Source organism: Salmo salar, chromosome ssa03, assembly GCF_905237065.1.
Source record: "Salmo salar chromosome ssa03, Ssal_v3.1, whole genome shotgun sequence".
NCBI classification, from domain to species: domain Eukaryota; kingdom Metazoa; phylum Chordata; class Actinopteri; order Salmoniformes; family Salmonidae; genus Salmo; species Salmo salar.
Window position 1 is genome coordinate 56,516,564 of NC_059444.1, and position 27,770 is coordinate 56,544,333.

The 27,770-nt window shown below is 42.1% G+C and overlaps 2 protein-coding genes across 2 annotated transcripts in view; both read right to left on the reverse strand.

Moving 5' to 3' along the window:
• LOC106600860 (MAGUK p55 subfamily member 2) overlaps positions 1–7,381 on the reverse strand; it is a 26,211-nt gene extending 18,830 nt beyond the window's left edge. Inside the window, exon 1 of the mRNA XM_014192588.2 lies at positions 7,253–7,381. The gene's annotated coding sequence lies outside the window, so the exon portion shown is untranslated. The remainder of the gene's footprint in view (positions 1–7,252) is intronic.
• A 1,307-nt stretch (positions 7,382–8,688) lies between these two features.
• On the reverse strand, positions 8,689–12,566 carry pyy (peptide YY). Its single transcript, NM_001139523.1, has 4 exons — positions 12,436–12,566; positions 11,372–11,559; positions 9,182–9,262; positions 8,689–8,893 (listed from the first exon to the last, which is right to left on the reverse strand). The coding sequence occupies exons 2-4, from the start codon at positions 11,557–11,559 to the stop codon at positions 8,869–8,871; spliced, it is 294 nt and encodes a 97-aa protein (NP_001132995.1). The 5' UTR covers positions 12,436–12,566; the 3' UTR covers positions 8,689–8,868.
• Positions 12,567–27,770: the final 15,204 nt, after the last annotated feature.

The window sequence follows — 27,770 nt, forward strand, 5'->3', positions numbered from 1 at the left end:
TTTGTTTCGGATTTCTTCTAACCCTTCGACGGCGTGCGGGTATCGATTCTCACAGGACAATGTAAGGAGACACGAACAAGAGAGAAGGCCTCCGCCGTCACAGACAGAGTGGGCATCTGGTGTAGCTAAGCCATTGTATCCATGACAACAGGCTCAATGTATGGTAAGAATGGGGAGGTGGGGGCAATAAAGGAGAACAAATAGAGAGAGCAGAGCCCCCACCCCACTCCAGCACCACCCCACCAAAACACTGTCTCACCCCCACGAAGAGAAGAGCTAGTAAAAACCATGCACAGAGGTTCTGTATATGTAGAATGCTGAAAGGAGATGGTTTAACAGAGAGCATGATACATAGAAAGAGAAAGAGAGAGAGAAAGAGAGGGAGAAAGAAAGAAAGTGAGACAAAAAGTGGGACAGTAAGAAGAAACCAGACAAAGAAGGAGAGGGAGACAGCGAGTGAGAGAGACAAAAGGGAAACTGAGAGGGAGGGAAGACAGACAGAGAGAGACAGAGAGTGTGCAAGTGAGACATGCAATGAGAGTTAGACAGCAAGACGAGAGAGTGCATGAGAGAGACACAGAAAGGGAGCGAGAGTCAAAGTAAAGGAGCAGAATAAAGAGCAGAAAATTCTACTTAAAGCAAACAACAATAAGAGCCTGAGGCGGCAGACAGACAAATCAGGCAGATAAATGTACTCTACCAACACACTCAAGAAGCCATTGTGCTGCAGTGTTTTGATCACTTCTGCTAGACAGATATCGGCCAGATTCCCCTCATTTACAGACTCTTCTGAGTCAGTGGTTGTTTGTCCAGGATCAAAACAACTCATGTTACTGGGCAACAAGACAGGCAGTAAGTCATGAGGAGAAGTCTAGCATCCACGTGAATGACTCACATAGATTACACCTGCTTCTACCGTTACTGCAGTTATTACACTTCTGTATTGGATATTTATTTGTTTAATCTGTATATATATATACCTTTTTCTTTATTATTATAGTTACTATTCTTATTCTTGTCGCAGTTGTTTCATAATAGTTACGTGTATCACTTCACTTTGGCAACATTTACTTTTTCATTCAAGCCATTGAAGCATATTGCAGTTTCATTTGTAATCATCAATGCCTTGATTACCAGGTGTGTTTCTGTGTTGGTTCTGGACCGATGCCTTGATTACCAGGTGTGTTTCTGTGTTGGTTCTGGACTGAAACAAAAGCCAGCAGACCTGTGAGTCCCCGTGACCAGAACGGACAAGCAATGCCCCAGAAGTAAGTATGCAGTAAACTTCATAGAAATAGTTGCCATGGTGAGGCCTCCGCTCACATTACGCTGTTGGGATGGTAACCGTTGTCATAGTGACATGCCTTTTGCACGAACCGATGTGACGTTAGAGGAGCCACATACATAAGACAATAAATGCAGGATACATCAAATATACCAATAAAGCGCAGGCAAGAGTAGGCCCCTGTTTAAACGGTCGAAGCCTGTAGGCTCCTACTGTAGGGAAAATAACACACCACGACACATCCAACTCCCTAGAAAAGGCAGGAGCCTAGGCAAAAACCTAGAGACGAACCAGGCTCTGAGGGGTAGCCATGGAATATACCATTTCACATGTCAATGTTGAGGCTACCAATTATCCTCTCCCTGGGACAATCAACAATTTGGCATGAACCACAACACAGTTTAAAAGCATGCGCTCTGGAACGCACCCCCGTTTGTCTCCCACAATCTTCGTCCAGGAAACGCGAAGGACCACTCTACAATTACAATTACAGTCAAGGACAAACACAGTAAGGATTTACATTAGCTTAACTTTCGCCTTGATCCTGACAAAACCACTGTAGTTAGGACACAGGCGACTTTGAACATAATGGAAAGCATCACACGCGTGGAGCCGCAAACTAAAGATTTGGCAACAAACAAATGGATCGGCATGCCGACCACAAACTCTCGTGACCACAAACGTTTCTTCTCTCGTACTGCTGATCTAAAGTCAAAACAGAGAACCACTGCTGCTGAAACATTTTTAATTAGTGACCCTTGAACTCAGTACCCCCTCAGTAGCCTATTAACACACCCCCAGCCAGCTAATCCATGTTTCCCAGTCCACCTGCCTTACAGGTCTAGTCAGAGGGCAGTCCTATGGTCAACAACAACACACTGACCAACAGTAGACCCATTACACAACACCAGTGACGAGTGGCTTTAAGCCTACTTCTTACTCCCGCAAACATTTGTTGAGGCATATTTTCCCAAAGTAATACGGAGAGTCGGTTTGATTTACAATAGACAGATTTACAATAGACAATTACATTTCATTAGATAAACACAACTTGTGAATGTGATGAGGAGTGAAATTGTCATTGCTCATCTTCAAATAACAGTTCATTTCAGAAGAAAGGTCTGACTTGTCAAAGCAGTCATAAAAGAAACATACTGTATCTGTAAAATGGTAAGGAGACAAATGTGCCCTGTATCTGTGAATCCAGCCATACAGTATCTGTCCTGTGAAATATTTCATTAGATGTGATGGTGTTCCAACTTTCATGTGTGCACTTGGCTGCCAATGGTCGATGGCTACCTTCCATTCATCCATCCAGAGTACCAAGCCAGCAGCTCTCCTTTCCTAAAGCTGGTCTGCTTTAATAAGCTAGGGCTGAAAATTGCCCCTCTCTAGGGAGAGCCACAACACACAGCACACACACACAAATGCATGCTTGTATGCACAGTGTGCATATTCACGCAAGCATACACACACACAGACACAGAGACACACAGACACACACACACACACACACACACACACACACACACACACACACACACACACACACACACACACACACACACACACACAAAGGCCCAGTCCAATACCACCTATGCCAGAAATCCCAGGTCCCCCAATATGCTATTCTCACGCCAAGGACTGAGTGTGGTCGATCTGGTCGGCTATATTTGCCGACACTCTGACATCTCATAGGGCTATCGACCTATCGATCTGTGGTGAGACAAGCCTAGCTCTCTGTAGGTATCCAGGGGCATATGAGACGGACTGCCTCCTTTCTTCCCCGTCAGCCAGTTGCTATGACGATCTGCTAGAATAGTCCGCAGCCGCCATGGTGACCAGTAACGATGCTTAGGGAAAGGGATCGGGACGCATATTTTCAGCCCATGGCGCATGTAAGAGGGACTGTTGGGATGGGGAGGGGGAGCAGGGGGGGCGTGGGTAGAGGAGCACCGTCAGCAGGGGTGATTCATCTAAGCTACACACACACACACACACACACACACACACACACACACACACACACACACACACACACACACACCGTTCCATCATTCCACCACTCATGCCAATGCTATAGGTGGGGAAACAAAACAGCCTTCCAGCCTCCCCAGCTTGGGCACCCAAAAGAAGGAAAAAGGGGATTATGCCATGAGGGGAGGTAGGCAACCAATGGGATGTACCGCTTTCTACCCGGCCCCTTTAATGCACATTCACACTGCTGCTAGGCATTGTGTAAGAAGGAGAAGGTGGAGATAGAGAGGGAGTACATCTATGGACGTCTAGGGGCAATGTGGTTCATCAATCCATAAAGCCACTGATAGATGTGGTGGCTTGTTTGGCTTTTATGCACAAAATGTCCCCTAAGAGTGTATACATGGGGGGAAGATTAATCTAACACAAAAATGAAGCAATGGTTGGAATGTCTGACCTAAACCATGCTCAAATTATTTAAATAAAATGTCCCTTTTTAGGAGCAGAATGCCCTGTACATGATTTTGTAGCATAACTTGGCAGATACAATGGCTGAATTATGATTCTGCCAAACAGTATGAAATGTATAGTTTTTATAATTTAATCATGGATTTTTTTTCAAATAACTAGGCAAGTCAGTTAAGATCAAATTCTTACTTACAATGACGGCCTAGGAAGAGCAGGTTAACTGCCTTGTTCAGGGGCAGAACGACAGATTTGTACCTTGTCAGCTCGGGGATTCAATCTAGCAACCTTTCGGTTACAAGTCCGACGCTCTAACCACTAGGCTACCCGCCGCCACATTTGAGCACTTAGCAAAGCAGTAAGCGTTACAATAATGAGCCAAACAATAACTAGACGAGACGTAGCTTATTTCAACATGGGTGCAGGCCACTAACACTATTTGTTTATTTTCTAATGTAACAAATCCTCCCAAATGGCTATAGCTAACGAATGTGCCATTGAGATTGCGAAATAGTTGGGAAGAGATTATCGATGTATCGATTCCATGGCAGATAGTTTATGAACTGATACACAAAACAACGCTGGATTCAAAACTTTTTCAATTTAAATTATTCTACAAATTTCTTGAAACCAAAAACACCTCACATATATGGGGGCTACAACCATCCCAGCTCTGCATAGTTTGCTGCGAAGAGACAGAATCATTAGATCATTTGTTTTGATACTGTCCATATGTAGCTTGTTTTTGGTCGCAGGAATGGCTGAAGAATTGCAACATTTACCTGGTGCTAACTCTGCAGATAGCACTGCTAGGGGATTTAAAAAGTCATAGTCAATCGATCAATAATTGAATAATACTCTTAGCAAAAAAGTGTTATCTTTAATTTACAATATGTAGAATCTATGAGAATAGAATGGCTCAGAACTTTTGTTAAACATCACAGCACATTTGAAAAATATATGGCAAAAATCCAAAACTGGATGGTGTTTAGAGATAGATGGGAGGGGTTGAGTGGAGCTGAAGGATGGGACTAAAAACAAACAAAAGACAACTATAGTAAAATAGATTGTGTCTGTAAAATGTATATAGTATGTATAAACTGGAAGTAGAAGCCTAAGTGTTGTTGTCCATTACTTTACTCCAATTAGGGGAGGGATGGTAGAATGGTGGAAAATAATAAATTAAAATATATAAAATAAAACATTTAAATAAATATATATAATTTATATACAGTATATATATATATTTACAAACAAATATGGGGGATTGGAAATGATGCAGACAATTACATTGATGGAAGCCACAATCAATCTGCAATATTAAAGCTGATCTACCGCCTCAAATAAAAACAAACAAAATGAAAAGTCAGACGCTAGGTAGGAAGTTGTGGTGTCTAGAGGATGTCTGGGGCAGCAAATACCCACAGAATCTATGAGAGCAGCAGACCCTGCACTGCTGTGGCCGATTCTCTGCCAGTCAATGTGACGTAATGGAACCGCTTCTCTCTCCACTGTTCATCCGAATTGAACTGATTTCCTTTTTTTCTCTCTGTGCTAACATCAATTGGATAGAAAATAACCTCAACAAATTTTTTCGAGAGCACCCAAAACATCCACTTGCTTTTTCTACTATTTTACCTATTTTATCTCTTGGCATAAAGAGATCCTGCTTACTGTATATTATTCCCCAACTAAACCAGCTCAGTAGCTCTACTCCTTAATGTGAACCTTTCTAACATGACCTGCCACAGTGCTCCTAGCCGATGGTAGATAATATGTAAGCTCAGCAATAACACACAGATCCCTAGGGAGTATTCCTTCCTCACCTCCCTCATGTTGACTCATATTGGGGGGGTTACGAACCATAGGGCAGGACGCCCACTTGGGTAGTGAATAACATCCTTCCACTCTTCTCCATCCCTCCCTCCCTTCGCCTTTCTCTATCTCTTTCTCCTCACTCATAACGGGCAGTCCACACGGGTAGTGCATGTTCTCTCTTCTCTCTCATCCTTCTCTCATCCCTCCGCCTCCTCCCACGCTCCCATTCCTCTCCCCATCCTTTTCTCCCTCTCACCTCTCTCCCATTCCTCTCCACTTTTCTCCCTACCTCTCTCCCATCCCCCTCCCTCTCTCCATCCTTCTCATTATCCCTCTCTCTTCTCTCTCTCCGTCCCTCTCTCCTTCCTCTCTCCCCTCCTCCACACACACGTCATGCTGTGGCCTCTTGTGCTAACGACACCATGTCCAGGCCCTAACGAGATCACACGCTGATGTGAACTCCATCTGCTCCCCTCAATGCCCCCCACCCCTCCCTGCCCCCCTCTCATCCACCCCCTAAGAGATAGGCTACATGCCCCATCTGCTTGTGTCACAATATCTCTCCCCCTCTCTCTGAAGACTGTGGTGTGTGCATGGCTCCCATCAACACAGTGAGTTAGCCAGTCACATTGCATTTTGTGGTTTGTCCCAAAGACTCAATTGAGAGAGCAAGAGAGAGGGAGTGAGAAAAAATATAGAAAAAGGGATGTTTAATTTTAAGACATTGATCTCTTCAATTCCATTATTCAAATTACTGATAAGTCTTTACTTATCAATTAATCCCTGACATATTTTCAAAATAAATATGTTTTTTTCACTGCCACCACACAATTATATGATTGGCTTCGAACTAATCACATGGTTTAACTCTAATCGGGAAAGGGAAATTGGATTTCCGTCATGGCAGGTCTATAATAGTGTAATACATTTGTAATAAGGACAGTCCACTTTCACTACCGTGCTTCAACCTACAGGATACAAAACAGAAAACGCAATGTTCCAAAGGTCTGATTCTTACACCGGGGCAAACTCTTCCACGCCCCAGATGGAGAGAGAGAGAAAGAGTATGGTTAGGTGCGTCGTATAGCCTACATGACATGTGTGATGTTATGATACTACTGCACCTTGCCAAAAGTCTGCGCGTGCAGGTGGTGTGCGTGCGTGAGTGTAGGGACTAATTGTATTGTTTTGCTTGCAGCATGCAGCATGCACCAATATACCAGACTATTCACGAATGATATTCCTCCATTAACGAAAATTCTGTATTACAAAACAGTCTTAACATTATTGTGTTTTTAGATTGAATTCAAATGACTGAAGAGAACCGTTATCGTTGGTGCGTAGCCGATAGCTCGCACCCACATATGGTACCCAGATAACCCACCAAACGCTGGGGGTCTGCAACTGGGACACAGATAAACGCATAAATAACGTATCTAACATAGACGCAATGCGAAACACAAGTATGTATATTTGAATAGAAATTGGGTTCGGTTAATCTATGTCACCATTTGAGTATTTGCCTGACTCTGTATCTACATTATCGGAATCATCTACTACTTGACTGCATGAAGCCCCGACAACGCAAAGCACAACGAAAAACACCTCAAATCAAATAGACCATCTGTCATGCGTTCCAATGAAAATATATCGTATACTTAAAAAAAAACATAAAAACGCAATTTTACATAACGGGACTGCACTAACCTGTTCCGTCTCGTGGTCGCGTCGTTGTCTCCGTTTAAAATGAGATCTTTGAACCGCTACTGATTGTCAAACCACTGTAGTCGTCGCGATGGAGATTTAAACGGGCAATGCACTTCTTTCCTCAATGTGGGCCCCACCAACTACGTACGGCCATAGCGCAGAATAGATATATTGTCCATGTCTTTTTAACAGTCTTTCTAAGATAATAAACAAATAATTATTGCAGACCCATTTCATGTTTTTACAATAACAAATAAGTACAATTACCTGCAATAAGTCGAGAACACAGAAATATTCTTGACGCTAATAATTGACTACCATAACATGTCATGGATTTACATGATTTTCCTCACATGATCTGTGTGTAATCCTTACGCTTCCAATGAATATTCCTATTTTAACCCACGTTTGTTTGGGTTAAAGCCAAACTCGAAGTTGTGCAGAGTATTATTAAAGTTATCATACACAATGACGTAATGTGTCCATATTGCTTTGGTTATGATAAGGTAAGACAGGGCATATATGAGTCACATTCCTCAGAAAGCATGGCTATTCCGTTCGTTCAAATGGCAAATGAGCAAATGGAAATCTTACGGATTGTGGCTTTAACGGAACTGAATCGTCACAGATCAATCAAAAATGCTATACATCCACATGCTCTTCAACTCATGCAACACATGCAAACATGCTAAGTAAATAATTGTACTTGTATCGTGTATACAAGTTTGTAATGTTTAGTCGGATTATACTATATGTACTCCATTATAATATATGTATTTCAGAAAATCATGATTTACTCATTCAATCAGTGTTCACATTGTATTCACTCCGCACTCATTTTCATGTCAGGTACCTGCCTTACAGGAGTGACATCTACTGGACGAAGATAAGTATTACAGTTAAGAGGTATCATCTGCATATTGATCGAGATGTAGACATCAGCGTAAGGCGGAATGTACACAGCCTGATATCCGGTACTTGCACCAGACAAAACAGATGTCTGATTTTCAGGCCGGATAGTAGAAGACACCCATAACCTTACAGTAACATGGTCTGGAAAGTCCTCACGGATGGGGGTCTTACATTTTCAACTCGATTTAATGTCTTCTGCTCACCAATAAACGGTTTTACTCCAAGAGATCCTTTTAAAACACCACAATAATGTCGACTGTAAGAGCGAATGAGACACAATCGTCTATTTTGTCATAGCCATCCATCGAACTTTAATCACACACAAAGCATTTATACAGTACCAATCATAAAAGATAATTCTCTGTTAAGACGTACAGCAGTGATGGTTACACGTGATTTCGTCAATCATTATATATTTTTTGTATTCTATATCTTAATTGAATAATTCATTATGTACAATTGTCTTCGTGTGAAGAAATGAGTCAGAGACTTCGTGTGAGAGAGAGAGAGAGAAGTCTGAGAGAGAGGGAAAGAGGGATGGGGGAGGGTTAGGTATTTCAGGTTGATTTTACGTTGTCTTAAAGGTCTGTGATGGTCATTGGTTGTGGTCAGGGGTCAGAGGGAGAGGCGGTGGTGGGAGGCACTGGTCGGCCTCTCCAGGTATTGGTGGACACCTGGGGAGAATACCCAATGAGGACGAGGAATCACCACATGTAGGAGTCGTCATATCTGGAGAGGGAAAAGAGGAAAGAGGAAAGAGGGAGAGACAGAGAGAGAGAGAGAGAACAATGAGTCCTGTGGAAATGAACATTTGGTTTAATCCTGGGCTACCCAAAGACAGACCTACTAAAAGTTGTGCATGCCAGTCTTTTTCTGTACAGTAGGTGTCTGTAGCCGATAAAGGGACCATTCTTTGACACTACACTATTGAAATAACCCCAGAAACAAAGAGATATCAGTCTTTGCACCTGCCGTTGAAATTGTATTGGAAATGTTTGATATCTTTGATGGACTGACCTTGATCTCTGGTCTCTCTCTGCATTGTTGCCGAACAGCAACTCTGACATCACTCCCTCCTGGGCGGACCTCTTACCGTACCTAGAAGAAGAAAAAAAGAAAGGAAGAAAGAAAGAAGGAGAGAGAGCAAAGACCGTCAAACCTCCACTCCACTCTAAGCATACTGCGGGAGGATCCCACTTCTCAATGACAGGTAGAACATGTTGCTGTCGGAATGTGTCTAAAGGTGCCAAGGTAGCTGTCTGAGGTGTGTGTAATGGGAGAGGGGTGATGTAATTATGTGTATATGTGTGAAACTTGACTATGTCAGCCCACAAACTCCCACAGACACTGGAGCCACCCGACAAGGCCAATTAGAGTCAGAGCTCCTTTCCTCTGACAAGATGCTGCTCACAGCCTTTCTTGCTCAACTACCAAAGATAATGAGGGTTTTAAATGGCATGATAATGTAGTTCTCTCTAGTAAGGTAGATAATAGACTGAGACACTATGCTTGGATTGTTCAGGCAAGATCTAATTGTTTTTCTTTCCGGTGTGTTTGTCTGTTTGTCTATAAGCACTTCCCTGCACAGATAAATGTATGTACAAACGATCAATTTCTCTTTGAAATTGAAATTGGAAGTTGAATATCTCAGCGGGATTGGGCTGGAATTCCTTCCTCTGTGGGGAAAACGTTTTGAGTGGAAAATGTTCACTTTCCCATCATGCCACCTATCCTGGCATTCATAAATGTTTTGTTTGTTAACTCGGCAAGTCAGTTAAGAACAACTTATTTACAATGACGGCTTAGGAACTGTGGGTTAACTGCCTTGTTCAGGGGCAGAACGACAGATCTTTACCTTGTCAGCTCGGGGATTCGATCTAGCAACCTTTCTAGTTACTGGCTTAACGCTCTAACCACTAGGCTACCTGCCGCACTTTCATAGCAGCTGTGCAATCTTACACTCCAATTCAACCCCACTCGGCACTCCAAAGCGATGCCAGTGAAGTGGAGGTAAGCATGATCAACCAGGCCTTCTAAGAAAGTGACCGAGGCAATCGCACCTGCTCCATAGACAGGCGGTTGTAACAAGATGTAAAAGGGAACCATCAGTGTCAAACCATGCTCTCGTCTCTCCACTTAGAAACCACTTTGTGGGGATGCAGAAGACAATGTTACTGTTATGTATTTTTGATTCCAGGAAAATCCGTGCTCTTGCTGCAGGCAAATCTTCTCTACGGTTCAAATAGCATTTCCGAATGATCATTCATATTTGGCGGCAGGTAGCCTAACGGATAAGAGCTTTGGGCCAGTAACCGAAAGGTTACTGGTTTGAATCCCCAAGCCGACTAGGTGAAAAATCTGCCTATGTGCACTTTGAGCAAGGCACTTCATCCGAATTGCACCTGGAAGTCACTCTGAAAAGAGTGTCTGCTAAATGACTAAAACGTTAAATGTAGTCCAATGTGTTATTATGACAGACAAGAAGAACAAACTCCACTAAGTGTCATCGTCTTGGACTATATAGTTCTGATCTACACTATTCCACTATATTATTGGTTATCATCCAGGCCATTGCTATATTATGACAACTTAAATGTGGATGCTATATGATAATGGGTTATAAAAGAGTAAACATTTTTTCCCTCTAAGTTGAATGTAACAGGGTTGGATATATTTTCTTAAAGATCAATGGCCTATTTGAATATCATGAATAATATCAGGTGTGCCTGATTCAGTGCCATTTCAGCATAAGACAGAGACCACCTATTCAACCCAGACATCACCATATCAGCATAGAATATGTCATAGGGAACCTGCAGGCACATAGAGAGCCATAATCCGATTTGGAGAGTTCACGTGGGTCTGTCTTCACAGGTTTTTATTGCTATGGCATTATTTCTATGGAGAGCCTAAAGCTTTCTGAGCCTAAAGCCCTGTAATAAAATGTAGAAAATATATATCATGGTATAGGGAGCATTAAGAGCTTGCTGCAAAAATAAGAGCAGAAAACTCAGGGGCCACTGTCACAGTAGACTAACCTAGATTGTAATAAAAAAAAGAAAAACGGTTCTATTCGCCATAAAAAAAAACAAGGTATGTGGTTTATTATAATTTCATAGATAAAATGTCCTCTGATGTTAGGACTAGGAAGAAATGTCATTTAAATAGAAACGGCTGCTACGTAGAGCGCGAGCACGGTCTGCTTACCTCTGTCTCGTGATCAGATTGATGTAGTGTCTGAGCGCGGTGTAGTATTTGGCCAGCTCTTCAGGAGGCGCGTCTTCTCCAGGGTTCTCCGGTTTAGGTGGGTAGGCGTCCACGAAAGTCCCGAGACACACCAGCACGCACAACACCAAGGCGACCAAGACGGTCCAGGGTTTCAGTATCATGGCCATCTGTGCTCAGGAGAAGGGGGTTAGGGAGCACGTGATTGTTAAATGTTAAAGATCCTCAACGGAGCAAAATAATGTAGGCTAAATAGCCCACCAATCAATATTACACCAATTTCATAGATGGTCATTAAAAATATGTTTTAGAAGGCTAACCTCGTTCGCATTGATATCCACCTGTTAGTAATGGATCATTACGATCCTGCATTATCCCTGAATCAAATCTGCCTTTTCTGTAGGCTACTGCACGCGTCTTGAGAGGAAGTTACGGTCCAAGCTAATTCTCCATGTTTGATTTCGAATTCGAATTCAAATCTAAATAATGACCTACTAAGTAATAGGAATGAGTTTGAATGGGAACAAGCAACAAGTATAACAGCAGAAATAATTGGTTAAAGCTTACCAATTATATTATATTTCCCCATTGAAACGTGTATTCGCTATAATTCACTAGTTATTGGTAAAATAGTAGGCTATTCAACATGAACATTATTTATTATGCTATTGTCAAATATTTGCAACTGTTATAGGAATGCATGTTGTGCACGCAGAAATCACGACTTTACCCACATTTCATTTGCGCAACTTTTCGCGCCGTAGCTGTCCATGGTTCTGAAAAGCCTTTTCTAGTATCTTCTAACATTTTCAAACCAACTCCAGTTGGGACAACGATTCTAGCTGTAGGTTGCAACGTGCAGATCTTTGCGTAGGTGATCGGACGATTCACATTTTTTTTCAATGACGAACTGCACAAATAGCAACTCATTTTTTTATGTCCAAATATGCAAAGAAATGTAAGCGTCCGCATCATGAAAGCTTTAAAAGTAATACAAGTAAAACCAGCAAACATTTCAAATTCACAAGACTAAAAGTTGTACTTACTTTGAGAAGACTTGACGTGAGCTACAGGTGGTTAAGACAACGGGTGTCTGTGTCCAGCAGTGTGGATTCTCTTGCTTGGCTTCTGCAATGTTCCTTTTTCAACTGGTGTCTTTGCAGCAAATCGCTGGTCTTTTGTTCAACTCCAACACAAGGGGGTTTATATACCCATCGTCGTCTCGTCAACGGGGTGAGACGGGTAGCTGTGATGGTGAGAAGGGGGATGTGGGCATAACACCGACGTCACCTGATGATTAACATATTACTAATGCATCACCCTAGTCGAACTATGTGGGGTTACGCAATTTGAATCTCTGACTTAATGCTATAAGGACATTAAGGCAATTTGGACCACACCTGTCCTCATGACAAACCAATGGAATGCTGTCAAACAATTTGGCCAGACGATGTCAAACATAGCTAAATGGAAATAAGCTACAAACAGGCTAAATATCGATAATCATTAGGCCTTTTCTCATTCTTTCACAACTTCCAATTAATATCTTGGTTAAAACTGCAACAACATATAGGGCCGGGCCTCGACGTATAAGGACTACACTGATTCGATATCAGTAGGCTAAATACCTATTAAAATTGCCTATTATTATTATTTACAAGGGACAAAACTCCCTATAGGTCAGAAAGTGAAAAAAAGTGTGGTGGATTAGCCTAATCCAATAACCACCAGGTGGCGGTCAAGTTCCTATTGGTACAGTAATGCCCTGAAAGCCAAGCACCACAGGCTGAAATTACATTTTTGCATCTACATGTCAATTTTGAGATTTGTTGGTATTTTGGTCCATTAATATTAGTATTTTCAAAAAGTAAACTTTTTTAAAGTTTATCATACTACTGCCATCAACATTTTAATGAATTTTAACCCCTTAAAATGGACATGCATAAATCATTTCAAGGCTAACTATATTGAATTACACATAATTGCTAAGCCCATTTCATAGAGAATGTTACAAACTGGAATACATTGAGTAACTTTAAAGAAATGGTGATTGGGTCTAAACATCAGGCTTTTGGTAGTCTTAATTCAGTGGTGTACTTGTCTTTAAATGCCATTTCCTGAAAGTCAGACTCTTCCCACAGGCCAACAAAAAGAATCAGTTTCAGAAGCATCTGTATTCACCAAAGTTTGTGTGTTTATCCTTAGATATATTTTCCAGACTGGCCCAGAGAGACTAATTGATATGTTGTCATTTTTTTATTATAGATAACATTTTATGTGAAAAAAAAAATGCAAAAACTGCAATTTCAATAGATATCTTTAGTATTTTACAGATGGATAGATGAAAAAAGTATATATCCACAATCTGCTCTGGACAAGTCTGGTCCTGGAGTGTCTTAACAAATGTTTTATTTTTTATTTAGGCTGACTACATCCCCTGTCCAGAAAAATGTATTTGCGCAGTTTGCAAATATGTGCACATTTAACAAGCATAATTTGCATGTTTTAATAACATCAGGAAAAAAGTAATATATATATTTTTTAATATGTGTCTACATTCAACTGTTAAAAGTTGATTGTGATATGATTAAGAGAAATAGGCTGCACTTTCCATATGAGCTGCACTTTCCATATGAGCTGCACTTTCCATATGAGCTGCACTTTCCATATGAGCTGCACTTTCCATATGAGCTGCACTTTCCATATGAGCTGCACTTTCCATATGAGCTGCACTTTCCATATGAGCTGCACTTTCCATATGAGCTGCACTTTCCATATGAGCTACATTTTCCATATGAGCTACATTTTCCATATGAGCTACACTTTCCATATGAGCTACACTTTCCATATGAGCTACATTTTCCATATGAGCTACACTTTCCATATGAGCTACACTTTCCATATGGGCAACACTTTCCATATGAGCTACACTTTCCATATGAGCTACACTTTCCATATGAGCTACATTTTCCATATGAGCTACACTTTCCATATGAGCTACACTTTCCATATGGGCAACACTTTCCATATGAGCTACACTTTCCATATGAGCTACATTTTCCATATGAGCTACACTTTCCATATGGGCAACACTTTCCATATGAGCTACTCTTTCCATATGAGCTACTCTTTCCATATGGGCAACACTTTCCATATGAGCTACACTTTCCATATGAGCTACACTTTCCATATGAGCTACACTTTCCATATGAGCTACATTTTCCATATGAGCTACACTTTCCATATGCGCTACACTTTCCATATGAGCTACACTTTCCATATGAGCTACATTTTCCATATGAGCTACACTTTCCATATGAGCTACATTTTCCATATGAGCTACACTTTCCATATGCGCTACACTTTCCATATGAGCTACACTTTCCATATGAGCTACACTTTCCATATGAGCTACACTTTCTATAGGGCTACCTGTGTTTTATATCCGTCTTTTATTAACATAAATAATCAAGTTCATGTCATCATTCACAGTAATCTAGCTGCTACGGGTTATGACAACATATCCTCAATTAGCTATAATTAGACTTCATTAGATTCCACATCCCGTAAACAAAGTGTTAATAATTGGATATTCATTGTTCCCTTTTCTAGGTTCACGATAATTAATGGCACTGTAAACGATTTGCAGGTGATTTGGAGAGGAGAAGACGTGGGAGTCGGGTGAATCAGAAACCAAACACAGTTTTCCACGGGATTATAAAACTCACGGACTGTTTGCCGTCCGGGCCTAATCAATGTCTTCCATCAATTACTGGCTGAGACTATGAGTGAATTATTATCGGAGCAATCAAGAGACGCATACGATAACTTACTCAGTCAGGTCAGTGTGACTCGAGGGGGGACTAGGAGTATACAAGTCATGTATTTTAGCACCGGTGTAGAGGGCTGTATTTGTACACAAAAAAACGCGTTTACAATGCATAGGTATGTCGGAATATGAGCAGAGATGTCTGAAATCATCACCATGGGCTAAGCATTTCAAATACGGTCAACACACAACCTGAATACACACGTTAGCAATGGGAATGATTAGGCCAATTTTCAATAAGCCAGAGGCCAGGTTTTATTCCAGGGAAAAAACCCATATGAGTGTTCGCCAGTCAGTGTATGACACTAAATCGAATAACACCAGTTGTATGGAAGTATCTCTAAGGGCCCAGAGGCTCTCCCCTCCTTTCCTCCCATTTGCTCTCTGCCCCTCTCCCCTATTTGACACTTCCTCTTGATTGACTATGACCATTCTCTCCCCTTTCTGTTGTTGTTGATTCACTCAACTCCCCCACCCGGCCATAACCCATTAGACGTCAAATGGCTCAAAATAACTTCAGGGCTCATGCCCTCTCCCCGTATACAAGGGCCCCTTCCGAAAAGACACCCAAAGCGTCTGACGTGGCTCCACATGAGACGTCATTGGCTTTCTCATCCATACTGATCCTCCTCTGCCTATCATCACACACACACACACACACACACACACACACACACACACACACACACACACACACACACACACCGCGTCCCTCACAACTCCTCGTGGTGTGAGCTAGTCATAAGGACCCAAAGAACTAACACCAACCTAACCTCCATCTCAATATTCCACTGTTTACGGTTTAACTCAATGAGAGTTGGAGGGAAAGCAATTTTGTGAGAAGAAAGGACAAATTTGATCGGGAGGAGAAAGTGAGATAGAGAAACGAGAGAGAAAGAGATAAACAATCCACGTCTTCTTGTTTTCCTTATTAGTGACAATTGGCTTGCAAATTAAGATCCAATTAGGTACTAATTGCTTTAATCTCAAACACATCAAGTATCAAGTAGCCCTCTCTAAAAAGCGAGAGAGGCAGATTACATTAATGATTTTGGTGTACGTGCTGTAATATAGCTGTGTCTCATTTTAAGAGGAATAGAGCAATCTAATCCACATAGTGTTACCATTAGCAACAACTGCATCATGACATTGTGAATAATCTAATCAGTGAACACATGCACACACGCACACACGCCCACACACACGCCCGCCCGCCCACACACACACACACACACACACACACACACACACACACACACACACACACACACACACACACACACACACACACACACACACACACACACACACACACTAAAAGATCAGATGTATTCCACAGATGGCTGTCAATACCCATGCTTTGAAATGTCACCCTAAAATTGTCTGCTCCAAAAATGAGATTGTCATTAGTGATGAAGGGAGGAGAGTTCGATTCTTATGAAGTAAATTTGTTACGGTTAGAAAATTGAACGTAATACTAACTGGTTATTAAGAGAAGAACATTCTCGCATATCATATTGGAGGTCTGAATTCAGACATGCTAATGCAATTATGAATAAATTGATGAGCTATAGCAATATTGTGCAATTGTATCCTAGTCAGTAATTCTAAAGTAATGTCATTTATTTATGTATTTTTCATTATAATGCATTAACATGATCTTCAGAGTAAGAACTCTGGCATGGCCTCTACTTTTCTAGGAATTTACATTTGTACCAACTCTTTCCACCACTTTCAAATACTTGCCTATAAGGATGCTCTCCATGGGACATTCATTGACCACAAGGGGATGTTTCATGATGGTCAAGGGTTCGTCGCATGATGGTCCCAAGGGAACATTCTCTGGAGAACTTTTGTCTAGTTCCCTAGTTACCAGGACGTCACGGAGGACCATGTCAGGACTTTTCAGGACGTTCTCAAACGTTCATTTTACTAGTCATTAGGACGGTGCGTAATGGTCCCAAGGGAACGTCCCTGCAAACAAAAATTTGACGTTAGGATGTCCCGGGAACGTCACAAAATGGTCACCAGAAGTGGTCAGTATGTTGTGTCATGGTCCCCTGGAGGTTTTGTCTAGTTCCCGTTTTGTCCCTGGGACGATCCCCGGGGATATTTTTAGGACTCTCTTGGGATGTTGAGTCATGGTCCCCTGGAGGTTTTTGTCACATAATGGCCCCAGGTGTCCCAAACCATTATGTAAGCGCTAAACGCTGACGTTCTGTACATTACCTAGAAAATAGTGGATGACGCAGGTGAAGGAGGCGGAGCCGAGTCCCTTTTGCGGAGTTCATTTCAAGGTAATGTACAGAACGGAGGCCTTTATCGCTCGTATACTACAGTTGCCAAATAAAACAGTATTGTTTATATTTAGATTTTTACAAGCAAATTCATACTTTCTCATATTTTGGTTGCTAGAGACGGGACCCAGTCGTTCGTTCAGTGGCAACGTTCTAATCCCTCGCTTGCTGCTAGCTAGCCAACGAGCAACGGCTACACAGTCACGACCTCTGCAGCCAGAAAAACAGCAAAGTTGATTCTGGTGCATTTGTTTAAGCTGTTTATTCCGCTTTATGACACAGTTGCCAAAGGAAACAATACTTTAAGCACACATTTACGTGAAGAAATACAATTGTTCTGTTGATATTTTCATTTGTATAAGCAAGTAAATACTTTGTCATCTTTCGTTAGATTAGTTTGATATTTATGGACGTGACCCAGTCTTTCGTTCTTTATGTTCCGTTGCCATGCTTGCTAGCAAAGTTCTTGTCCTTCGCTTGCTAGCTAGACAGCTTCCTATGGCTAACGCAGTCATGACCTCTGCTGCCAGAATAACAGCAAAGTAGCTGTTTTCTATTGACATTCATTTCCACTAACATTTAGTTTTCAACAGTGGAGATTTGTATGAACCTCGCTGTCTGTCTCTCCAACATTTGCAACATTGTTTCAATATTCAAATTCAATCTCCAACTGTCCCGTAGTAATGAACGTGTCGGGGTCGGGAGTCGGGACGGAGGCTGCGTTTCTCAGCCAGTTGAATTCATTCATTTTTATGGATATATACAAAGAAATGTAAATTGAAAAAAAGGTACATGAAATGAAGTGCAGCTAGTTTGCAGTCTTTCCAGCTTCCGTTTGAAGTGATTGTGTTAGCGGTGTTGTTGGCTAGCTCCTCTGAACAACAGTGTCCTAAAGAGAGAACACATTTTCTATGCCAGGTGAAATCGTGCCTCATTAGATCATTGTTATGGATGTATCCAAATAAATGTCACTAAAAAACAGCTTAAACAAATGTATCTACTGTTGTTATTCTGTCTGCACTGTTTGACGTAGTTGCCTATCTAGTAAGCTGGAGATAAGAACGTTGCCAGCCAGTATGGCAATGGAACATTTAGAACGAACGACTGGGTCGCGTCCATAGATACAGAATAAAAAGACTGAATGACTGGGTCGCATCTCTGGCAACCGAACCGATAGAACGAACGACCAGCCGGCTTGGGTAACAACCCTAGATTTGTTTCGGGACTATATCTTGTGGAAGGATGAAATAGTATGAATAAATTAATCAAAATAACGTTTTTAATGAAAATATGTCAATCATTATTTGAATATGTTGGTAACCCGTTAAAAGTGATAATGCCCTCGAAGCCGGTGTTTGGAGGATATATTGCCATGGTTTGCCAGCCCTTGACTTCATCTTGGGCCTAACAACACCCGTGACAATATGTCCTCCAAACACCGGCTTCTCGGGCATTATCACTTAATTAAGGTAAGTGGTACACTGTTCAGCTAAAATAGTGTACAAGTCTTTAACCAATGACAATATGATTACACATAGTATTGACTTCTCACTATGACCCCATGTGGGATTTTAACTCACAACCTCTGAATTTGGGGTACGCTGATTTTTCTGCTGCGCCACAAAGTCTGTAGAATTTCAGAAGTCCCCTACGCATTCATTACATATAGAAAACATCTCGGCACTTAACTCATGTAAAAGTGCATATGGCCCTATTTTGCTATCAGTTAATCTGACTATTCTCTCGTTATTGATTTCATTTACTTATTTCAGCAATTTGAGTTTGGATTTTCAGTGCAGTTGTCTAACGTTGGTGGGGTATATTATCCTGTTTTCATGTCAATCCTGAATCACTATGATAAGTATAATCATTTTTGTCATCGCACCAACTGTTGTCCCCTTCTCACCAAGCTGCTTGGCGATGGTCTTGTAGCCCAAACTGAGATTAGGAGCACTCCCTTTAAGAGTGTGCTCCTAATCTCAGCTCGTTACCTGTATAAAAGACACCTGTCCACAGAAGGAATCAATCAATCAATCAATCAGATTCCAAACTCTCCACCATGGCCAAGACCAAAGAGCTCTCCAAGGATGTCAGGGACAAGATTGTAGACCTACACAAGGCTAGAATGGGCTACAAGACCCCTTTAAGAGTGTGCTCCTAATCTCAGCTTGTTACCTGTATAAAAAAAAACCTGGGAGCCAGAAATCTTTCTGATTGAGAGGGGGTCAAATACTTACTTCCCTCATTAAAATGCAAATCAATTTATAACATTTTTGACATGCGTTTTTCTGGATTTTTTTGTTGTTATTCTGTCTCTCACTGTTCAAATAAACCTACCATTAAAATTATAGACTGATCATTTCTTTGTCAGTGGGCAAATGTACAAAATCAGCAGGGGATCAAATACTTTTTTCCCTCGCTGTAATTACTGTAAGAATAAACATATGCAATCATGTGTGTCAAATATGTAGTACGTTGAAAACACTGTATGAATGACATTTTATTTTTGTGTCAAATTGCCAATTGGCAACCCATCCCTTATGGCATTAATTGACACATAAACAACCATTACAATAATTCACTATGGTAATTCAATGATCATTCTTCTATATGTTAAAAGCAGTGTGTGAGGGACTGTCCTTAACATTGCCAAAAGACAAAGAGCCTTGATGGATCAGTGATTCACCAATCAGGGCCATGATGGGCTTGGCAACACTAACAAGAGGTGTGTGTAATGGTACTGGGGTTTGATCAGGTGACGTCCCTGGAACAAGCCGGGTAGGCCTACTAGGCAAAAACGTCCAGGGAACCATGACACCACATCCTAAGAACGTCCTCAGGGACTTTGCCTGGACAAACCAGGAACTAGACAAAAACCACCAGGGGACCATGAAATAATGTCACATGAACGTCCAAAAAATGTCCTCGGGGACCATGACACAACGTCCTGACCACTTTAGGCAACCATTTCGTGATGTTCTGGGGACATCCTAACTACTCATTTTTGTTAGCAGGGTAGTTTCCATGCGATTCTTCCAAAAGGAAAATCATTCAATATAAAATAGAATGACCCGGTCATTTTTTTCTAGTGAGTAACACTGCCTTTGACAACACCAGGGGATCCATCTTTCCTGGAAAGAGAGTATGAAAATACAGACATCTCATCACCATACAAATCCCATTATCCTTGCCTCTCTCTGGCTCTCAATATCAAATCATTTCTGCATAATGATTAAGTACCTTATTGTGAATGTTTTCAATTCAAATGGGAAAATATAAAATAAAAATAGCTTCTTAGCAAATATACATTTTTCAAGCAAGAATTTTGCTAGAGCTGTCTTGGAGTGGTCTGAATGGGGAGGGGAAAACTGAAAACTAGCTGTTATTGGCAGAGAGGTATGGAACTCTCTTTCTTATTGGTGTATTAAATCATTTACCGCCTGATGATGTCACCAGGCAGGCCAAAACTCCATCCCACAAAAACAGACTGCAATTTCAAAACAGCTCTTACACTAAAAGGGCATTATCATAATTTTCACAATTTCACAGTATTATTCCAACCTCATAGTGTGGGAATATATATAAAACACAGGCAAATCACGTTTTTGATTGCATTGGGCCTTTATTCCATTTCTTTAAGCTGTGCATGTGTGTGTCTGTGTGTGTTTATGTGTCCGTGGGTGCGTGTGTGTGTGTCCGTGGATGCGTATGTGTGAGTCCGTGCGCACCTGTGTGTGTGAGCAGTGGCCCCTAAACCACGGAATTTGAGTGGTAGTGAATCAGCTTTGTGTAACATTGTTACGGCTGAGATGTAGTGCGTCACTCTACAGACGAACACTGTCAGTCAGCCAGACCCAGCTGCTGGCCTGGACACCTGCACACAGACACACAGACGGACAGACACACAGACGGACACCCCTGGAGACAAAGAGACAGACAGACACACCCAGACAGATACCTTTGGCTGGCCCACACACACAATAACACACACACACACACACACACACACACACACACACACACACACACACACACACACACACACACACACACACACACACACACACACACACACACACACACACACCCCTGGCACACCAGGAGACAAACAAACAGACAGACGGACACACCTGGACCACTGCTGCATGGTCTCCCAGGCAGTACAGCCACACACCACACCACACCTTCCATCAGAGGGAGGACAGGCCTGAATAAATAATCCAAGATACCCCCGGAGTATGTGCGTGTGTGTGTGTGTGTGTTCGTGTGTGTGTGTGTGTGTGTGTGTGTGTGTGTGTGTGTGTGTGTGTGTGTGTGTGTGTGTGTGTGTGTGTGTGTGTGTGTGTGTGTGTGTGTGTGTGTGTGTGTGTGTGTGTGTGTGTGTGTGCGTGGGTGTGTGTCATTTAAAACGCTACTATACGGACACAAGTCCAGCTGACGCAGACTCTCATTGTGAAGATTGTTCTGTTGCATGCCAGCTGTAAGGCTAGGACATCCATATCTGCCCCCCCCCCCCCCACCCCCACAACACTATGACCTATACGTTTTTTCCCCGCCATCATCATATCATCAACACACGTAGGACTCTCCCCCTTCTTCCAAGCCCAGAATACATGTGGCCACTCCAATCTATATGTATGAGCAAACGTGTGTGTTTGTGTGCGGAAGCTCTACATGTGTATAGAGGCTGTTTGGACAAGGCTATGCACCTCAGTTCCTTCCTCAAACACATCTTGAGCTAATGTGTTTCTGAAAGGGCAATTACAATTGAGACCACTGAGAAGGGGGGAGGTTTGTGATTTCTAGCGAGTGACTCTTGGGCTGAGTCAATCTTCCGGAACTATTCCAGGGACATCTGATGTTCACTATGGGATGGGATATGTAGTCACGCTGTTGTCGTGTCTTTACTATACACTGTTGTTTATGGATGACCCTTAGCCTACATTGCCACTACTCAACTCCAACCATGACATGTTGAATCATTTATATGGAACTTACCTCCATTCAATAATTGCATGTATTTTAATTTAAACATTATTTTACCAGGTTGACTGAGAACACGTTCTCATTTACAGCAACGACCTTGGGAATAGTTACAGGGGAGAGGAGGAGGGATGAATGAGCCAATTGGAAGCTGGGGATGATTAGGTCGCCATGATGGTATGAGGGCCAGATTGGGAATTTATCCAGGACACCGGGGTTAACACCTCTACTCTGACGATAATTGCCATGGGCTCTTTAGTGACCACAGGGAGTCAGTAGTCAAACGCTTTGGAGTGAAATATAGACTTGACTCCTCAGAGAGACAGAATGGAGATTAGAGAGAAATTGACTTGAATATGTTAAAGGTATAGTTCACCCAAAGTACTAAATAACATAAAGTTTTCCTTACCCTGTAAGCAGTCTTTGACATTGGACATGATGCGTGAAAAATGGTAATATGAGAACCATGACTTGCATGGGATTGTGCCACAAATTCTAAAACGTTAGCATGTGGAAACTAAACCAAAGCATGGATTGCTGTCATACCTTGTCCATAGACTGCTCACAGGGTAAGGAAAAAATGACATTTTGTAATATAGCCGAACTATCCCTTTAAGTGATTGTTGACGTCTGGTATCGGTTGCAGCTGGTATTGAGTTGGTGTAATTTCACTTACAAGTTGCAGTAATTTGAAATAGATTTTATTGCTGAAGTATGAATTGAAAGGTTGAAGGGTTGAATTAACAGGGTTGTGCGCATTATTTAAATAATCATCATCGTACCTAAAAACAGATGGCAGGTTTTCTTGTAAAGGGATTACTTCAGGACTTGTTTTTTATATTCAAATAGGGATTCAATTGCCCGGAATAATCATTTGTCTGGGTCAAGCAGCGATGCACAATGCTTATTTTGTACACCTCAGTGATTGTTCCCAGTAGCTTTACTTGCTGGCCTGAATTGGCATCCCCAGCCCACACCTTGCCGACTGCGTTGAAGGTTCACCTTAGAGGAACGGTTCAGAGCCCACTATCCGCCCTGTCCAGCCTTCAAGCGGGGGTGGTGCAGAGAGAGAGAGGCACCATGAGACTGCTACGGATCCAGTCTGGGCTTTGATCAGAGCTGACAGCTCTCCCCCCTCTCCAAGGGTCTCAGTTGCGTCTAGCACCTGCTGCCTGTGCACTAACCAGTCCAGCAGGGGTGACCCAACCTCCACACTTTCATAATCACAGCCGGGAACTTGATGTGGGCAGGTAGTACTGCATCATGCATGCGATCTGTAGGCATGATGGTGGTGGTCGTGCAAAACGTAAGCGTGTTGACGTGTGCTTGTGTTCGATTTCTCCCTGTCCACCTTTGTCATTCCAATGCGTCGCGTATAGAGTTGTGATAAGTCGAATTTGAAAAAGACCTTAAGACTGTTCTAAAGACTGTTCTTAAGACTGTTCTTAAGACTGTTCTTAAGACTGTTCTAAAGACTGTTCTTAAGACTGTTCTTAAGACTGTTCTTAAGACTGTTCTTACCAGCTTCTAGAACAATTTGTAATGGAGGGTGTTCTCAGAGTTGCTAAGTATACTTTGGGAAGCAGAGCCAGCTGGGTAGTTGGTAGAATCTCTGTTCTGTTCGTATGCGCCCTTAGAAAGGAGTCTTTGTGTACCACCTTCAGGGCAGACCGCTCCAACCCCTAATTGTCCACATCAGGGCCAAGTTTAATTGAGCAAACACTCTCTCCTCCAGCAGCCTATGCAGCATTACATAACCAGCAGTGAACAGGCCCAGGTGGTGTAACCCTTTTAGTCTTCCCCTCTAATGGAAGGGAAAATTATGTTAAAACAACATTAGGCTAACTAGCGGTGGTCATCAGATCAGAGGCTGCCACGACTGGGCCCTACACTAGCCACGCACTGAGCAAAGAGTGGGCCAGACAGAATGGAACCGAGACCGTGAAGACAACAAGATGACACACATTAATAGAGAGAGCAGTGCCAATCTGGTTCCCGGTGATATCTGATAGTACATTTGTTCTCCATCTCTGGCGCTTGGAAGTATTTAGCAGCGGCGAGGATATGTCAGGCATGGCTGATGGTGTGATAGGCGATAGGCTGCGTCTAGCTGCGTCTGACTGTTTTGACAGGTCGCTTGCTGTTCATGTTGATGTCAAACGGGACGTTGGTAAAAGGTCATCACAAATGGAGGTACCAAACAGACTAGCAGAGAACCTTTTTGCTATTGGAGATAACAAGAAAAAGCTTTCATTCTTACATGTGATTATTATTGCCTCGTTTAATCAATCTCTGTATCCAGCTTGTCCAGGAATGAGTCAAAAAGTCAGTCTGTATGAGCTGTAAAAATGCACCAAAAAAGCAATCATAGCATGGGCCTACAAGCAAGAAAAACACTTAACTTCATGCTTCCTTAACGTAAAATCAATTGCAACACAAATTAAATCTGCCATGTAGGCTTTAAATCTACCGTGACCTCGCAATTTCTCAATGTCAACATGATATTATTAAGAGACATCCAAAGCCCTTGATAGACTGAACTACTTGAATCATATGGTTGAGCTGTGCCATTGTGCATTATGGAAGTAACAGTGCAAATTGTCATTTATTTTAGTAATATAACTACAGACAATGCCGCTAGATATGCAGTTGAAGAGGGCAGAGAAAATGTAATATTCCGATCAAAAGCCAACAATTCTGGTCACTCATTCCCATTTACCAATTGTAAATGGGAACATTTCAGATCCAGCTGCCCCAAATTATCCATGGCTATCAAAACTATATTTACACGTTATAAAAATTGCTTCTCAAATATGATAGCGGGGACATTATGTTAAAAGCACAGCCTAATCAGTTCTCTGATGCCGAAGTTACTCAATCGGCCACAGATTTTTGTGTTATGGGTTCATCCTTATCTAACAATATGACAGGTTTTTACAGTTTTATCAGCAGGATGTTCGGTTTGACCAATGCTCCAGGTCAGCCAGAATAACTTAGATGGGCAGAACTTTAACGTTTAAACAATTGCACTTAATACACATCTCTTCCTTTTTTTAGACAGGAAACAGGCATTTGATCCCAGGTCTTATCTTCTAAGTGAGGGGTCCAGAGCACTCTAGGAAAGCACTGCTTGTTTAAACTCCAGTGTTTGTCTATGGGATGGCCGATAAGCTACCCACTGATAGTGTCATTCAACAGAGCCAAGGCAAGCAAACAACAGTTGGAAGACTGCCCAATGGCCACGATATATAGATAATACACAACTACCAGATGTACAGGGTTATAAAATATGATACATACTACGATAGGTACTTCAATACAGTACATTGATATTTGGGGTGTGTATTGTGGCACAAAACCACAAAAAACATCCATTGATTTTGAGTTAAAAGTGTGAACACAAGCTTTATTTTCAACTGTGTAATTGTGGCTATTCTGAATGTGAGAGAAATTCAGCTAATTTAATCCACACATAGTGCAGGTCAATACATTTGGTTAAAGCTGCAGCCGTGACATACAATAGATGTGAATAAGTGGCCTATCACCGAAGGGCTAGGAATCATGTCAAGATTTTAGCTCAGGCTACAACAGAGAAAGCAATGTAGATGTGAGAGCGACAAGGCTCAGTAGGCAGGTCATTTCTTAACCCAGGGAATATGACACATCTGCTTGGCTTCCCAGGCCGTATTTTAATGTATTTACACAATTCACAAAAAAAAATAAGGAAGTGAACAGATCAATGGCTGCATATGAAACATCAAGGCACTACTGGTGTCGCTTCTGTCCAAGGGGAATTTCTTTATTTGATCAGCGAGAACAGTGTATGTAAACCACACGGTGTCTTTACGGTTTGACAGAACATTTGGAAAAAAATATATAGTAGTAGGATTTTGGATCTGCTCTTGTAACGTTTTGTCCGTTGTTTCGTGCGATATAAAGAGGTCCTCTAGAAATAGAAGAATTGTCTGTTTGATTTATTTCTCTCTTAGATGTCCTGTATCTATCTTTGCCTCCGTATCTGTCTTTCGTGATAGATATTACAGTTGGCGAGCTACTCAGCTTACTGAGGCTAAGCCTGGTCAATAAAATACTTTATACTGTCAGGGGCTCAAAGGCCATAAGGAAGATGTCATCCAGAAGAACCTGTACAGCACATATTATGGTCTGTGAAGAAAGTTCTGTCGTTATGAACAAAACATTATGAACACCTGCTCTTTCCAAGACATGGACTGAGCAGGTGACTCCAGGTGAAAGATATGATCCCTTATTGATGTCACTTGTTAAATCCACTTCAGTCAGTATAGATGAAAGGGGAGGAGACAGGTTAAATAAATAAAGCCTCGAGACAATTGAGACATGGGTTGTGTGTGTGTGTGCCATTCAGAGGGTGAATGGGCAAGACAAAATACACTGCTCAAAAAAATAAAGGGAACACTTAAACAACACAATGTAACTCCAAGTCAATCACACTTCTGTGAAATCAAACTGTCCACTTAGGAAGCAACACTGATTGACAATAAATTTCACATGCTGCTGTGCAAATGGAATAGACAACAGGTGGAAATTATAGGCAATAAGGAAGACACCCCCAATAAAGGAGTGGTTCTACAGGTGGAGACCACAGACCACTTCTTAGTTCCTATGCTTCCTGGCTGATGTTTTGGTCACTTTTGAATGCTGGCGGTGCTTTCACTCTAGTGGTAGCATGAGACGGAGTCTACAACCCACACAAGTGGCTCAGGTAGTGCAGCTCATCCAGGATGACACATCAATGCGAGCTGTGGCAAGAAGGTTTGCTGTGTCTGTCAGCGTAGTGTCCAGAGCATGGAGGCGCTACCAGGAGACAGGCCAGTACATCAGGAGACGTGGAGGAGGCCGTAGGAGGGCAACAACCCAGCAGCAGGACCGCTACCTCCGCCTTTGTGCAAGGAGGAGCAGGAGAAGCACTGCCAGAGCCCTGCAAATGACCTCCAGCAGGCCACAAATGTGCATGTGTCTGCTCAAACGGTCAGAAACAGACTCCATGAGGGTGGTATGAGGGCCCGACGTCCACAGGTGGGGGTTGTGCTTACAGCCCAACACCGTGCAGGACGTTTGGCATTTGCCAGAGAACACCAAGATTGGCAAATTCGCCACTGGCGCCCTGTGCTCTTCACAGATGAAAGCAGGTTCACACTGAGCACGTGACAGACGTGACAGAGTCTGGAGACGCCGTGGAGAACGGTCTGCTGCTTGCAACATCCTCCAGCATGACCGGTTTGGCGGTGGGTCA

Coding starts and splice junctions, on each gene's coding strand:
- pyy (NM_001139523.1), bottom strand. CDS start 11,559: ATGGCCATGATACTGAAACCCTGGACCGTCTTGGTCGCCTTGGTGTTG. Junction 9,263..11,371: donor AATCTGATCACGAGACAGAG/GTAAGCAGACCG, acceptor TTCTTCTTCTAG/GTACGGTAAGAGGTCCGCCC. Junction 8,894..9,181: donor GAGAGAGACCAGAGATCAAG/GTCAGTCCATCA, acceptor TTCCCTCTCCAG/ATATGACGACTCCTACATGT.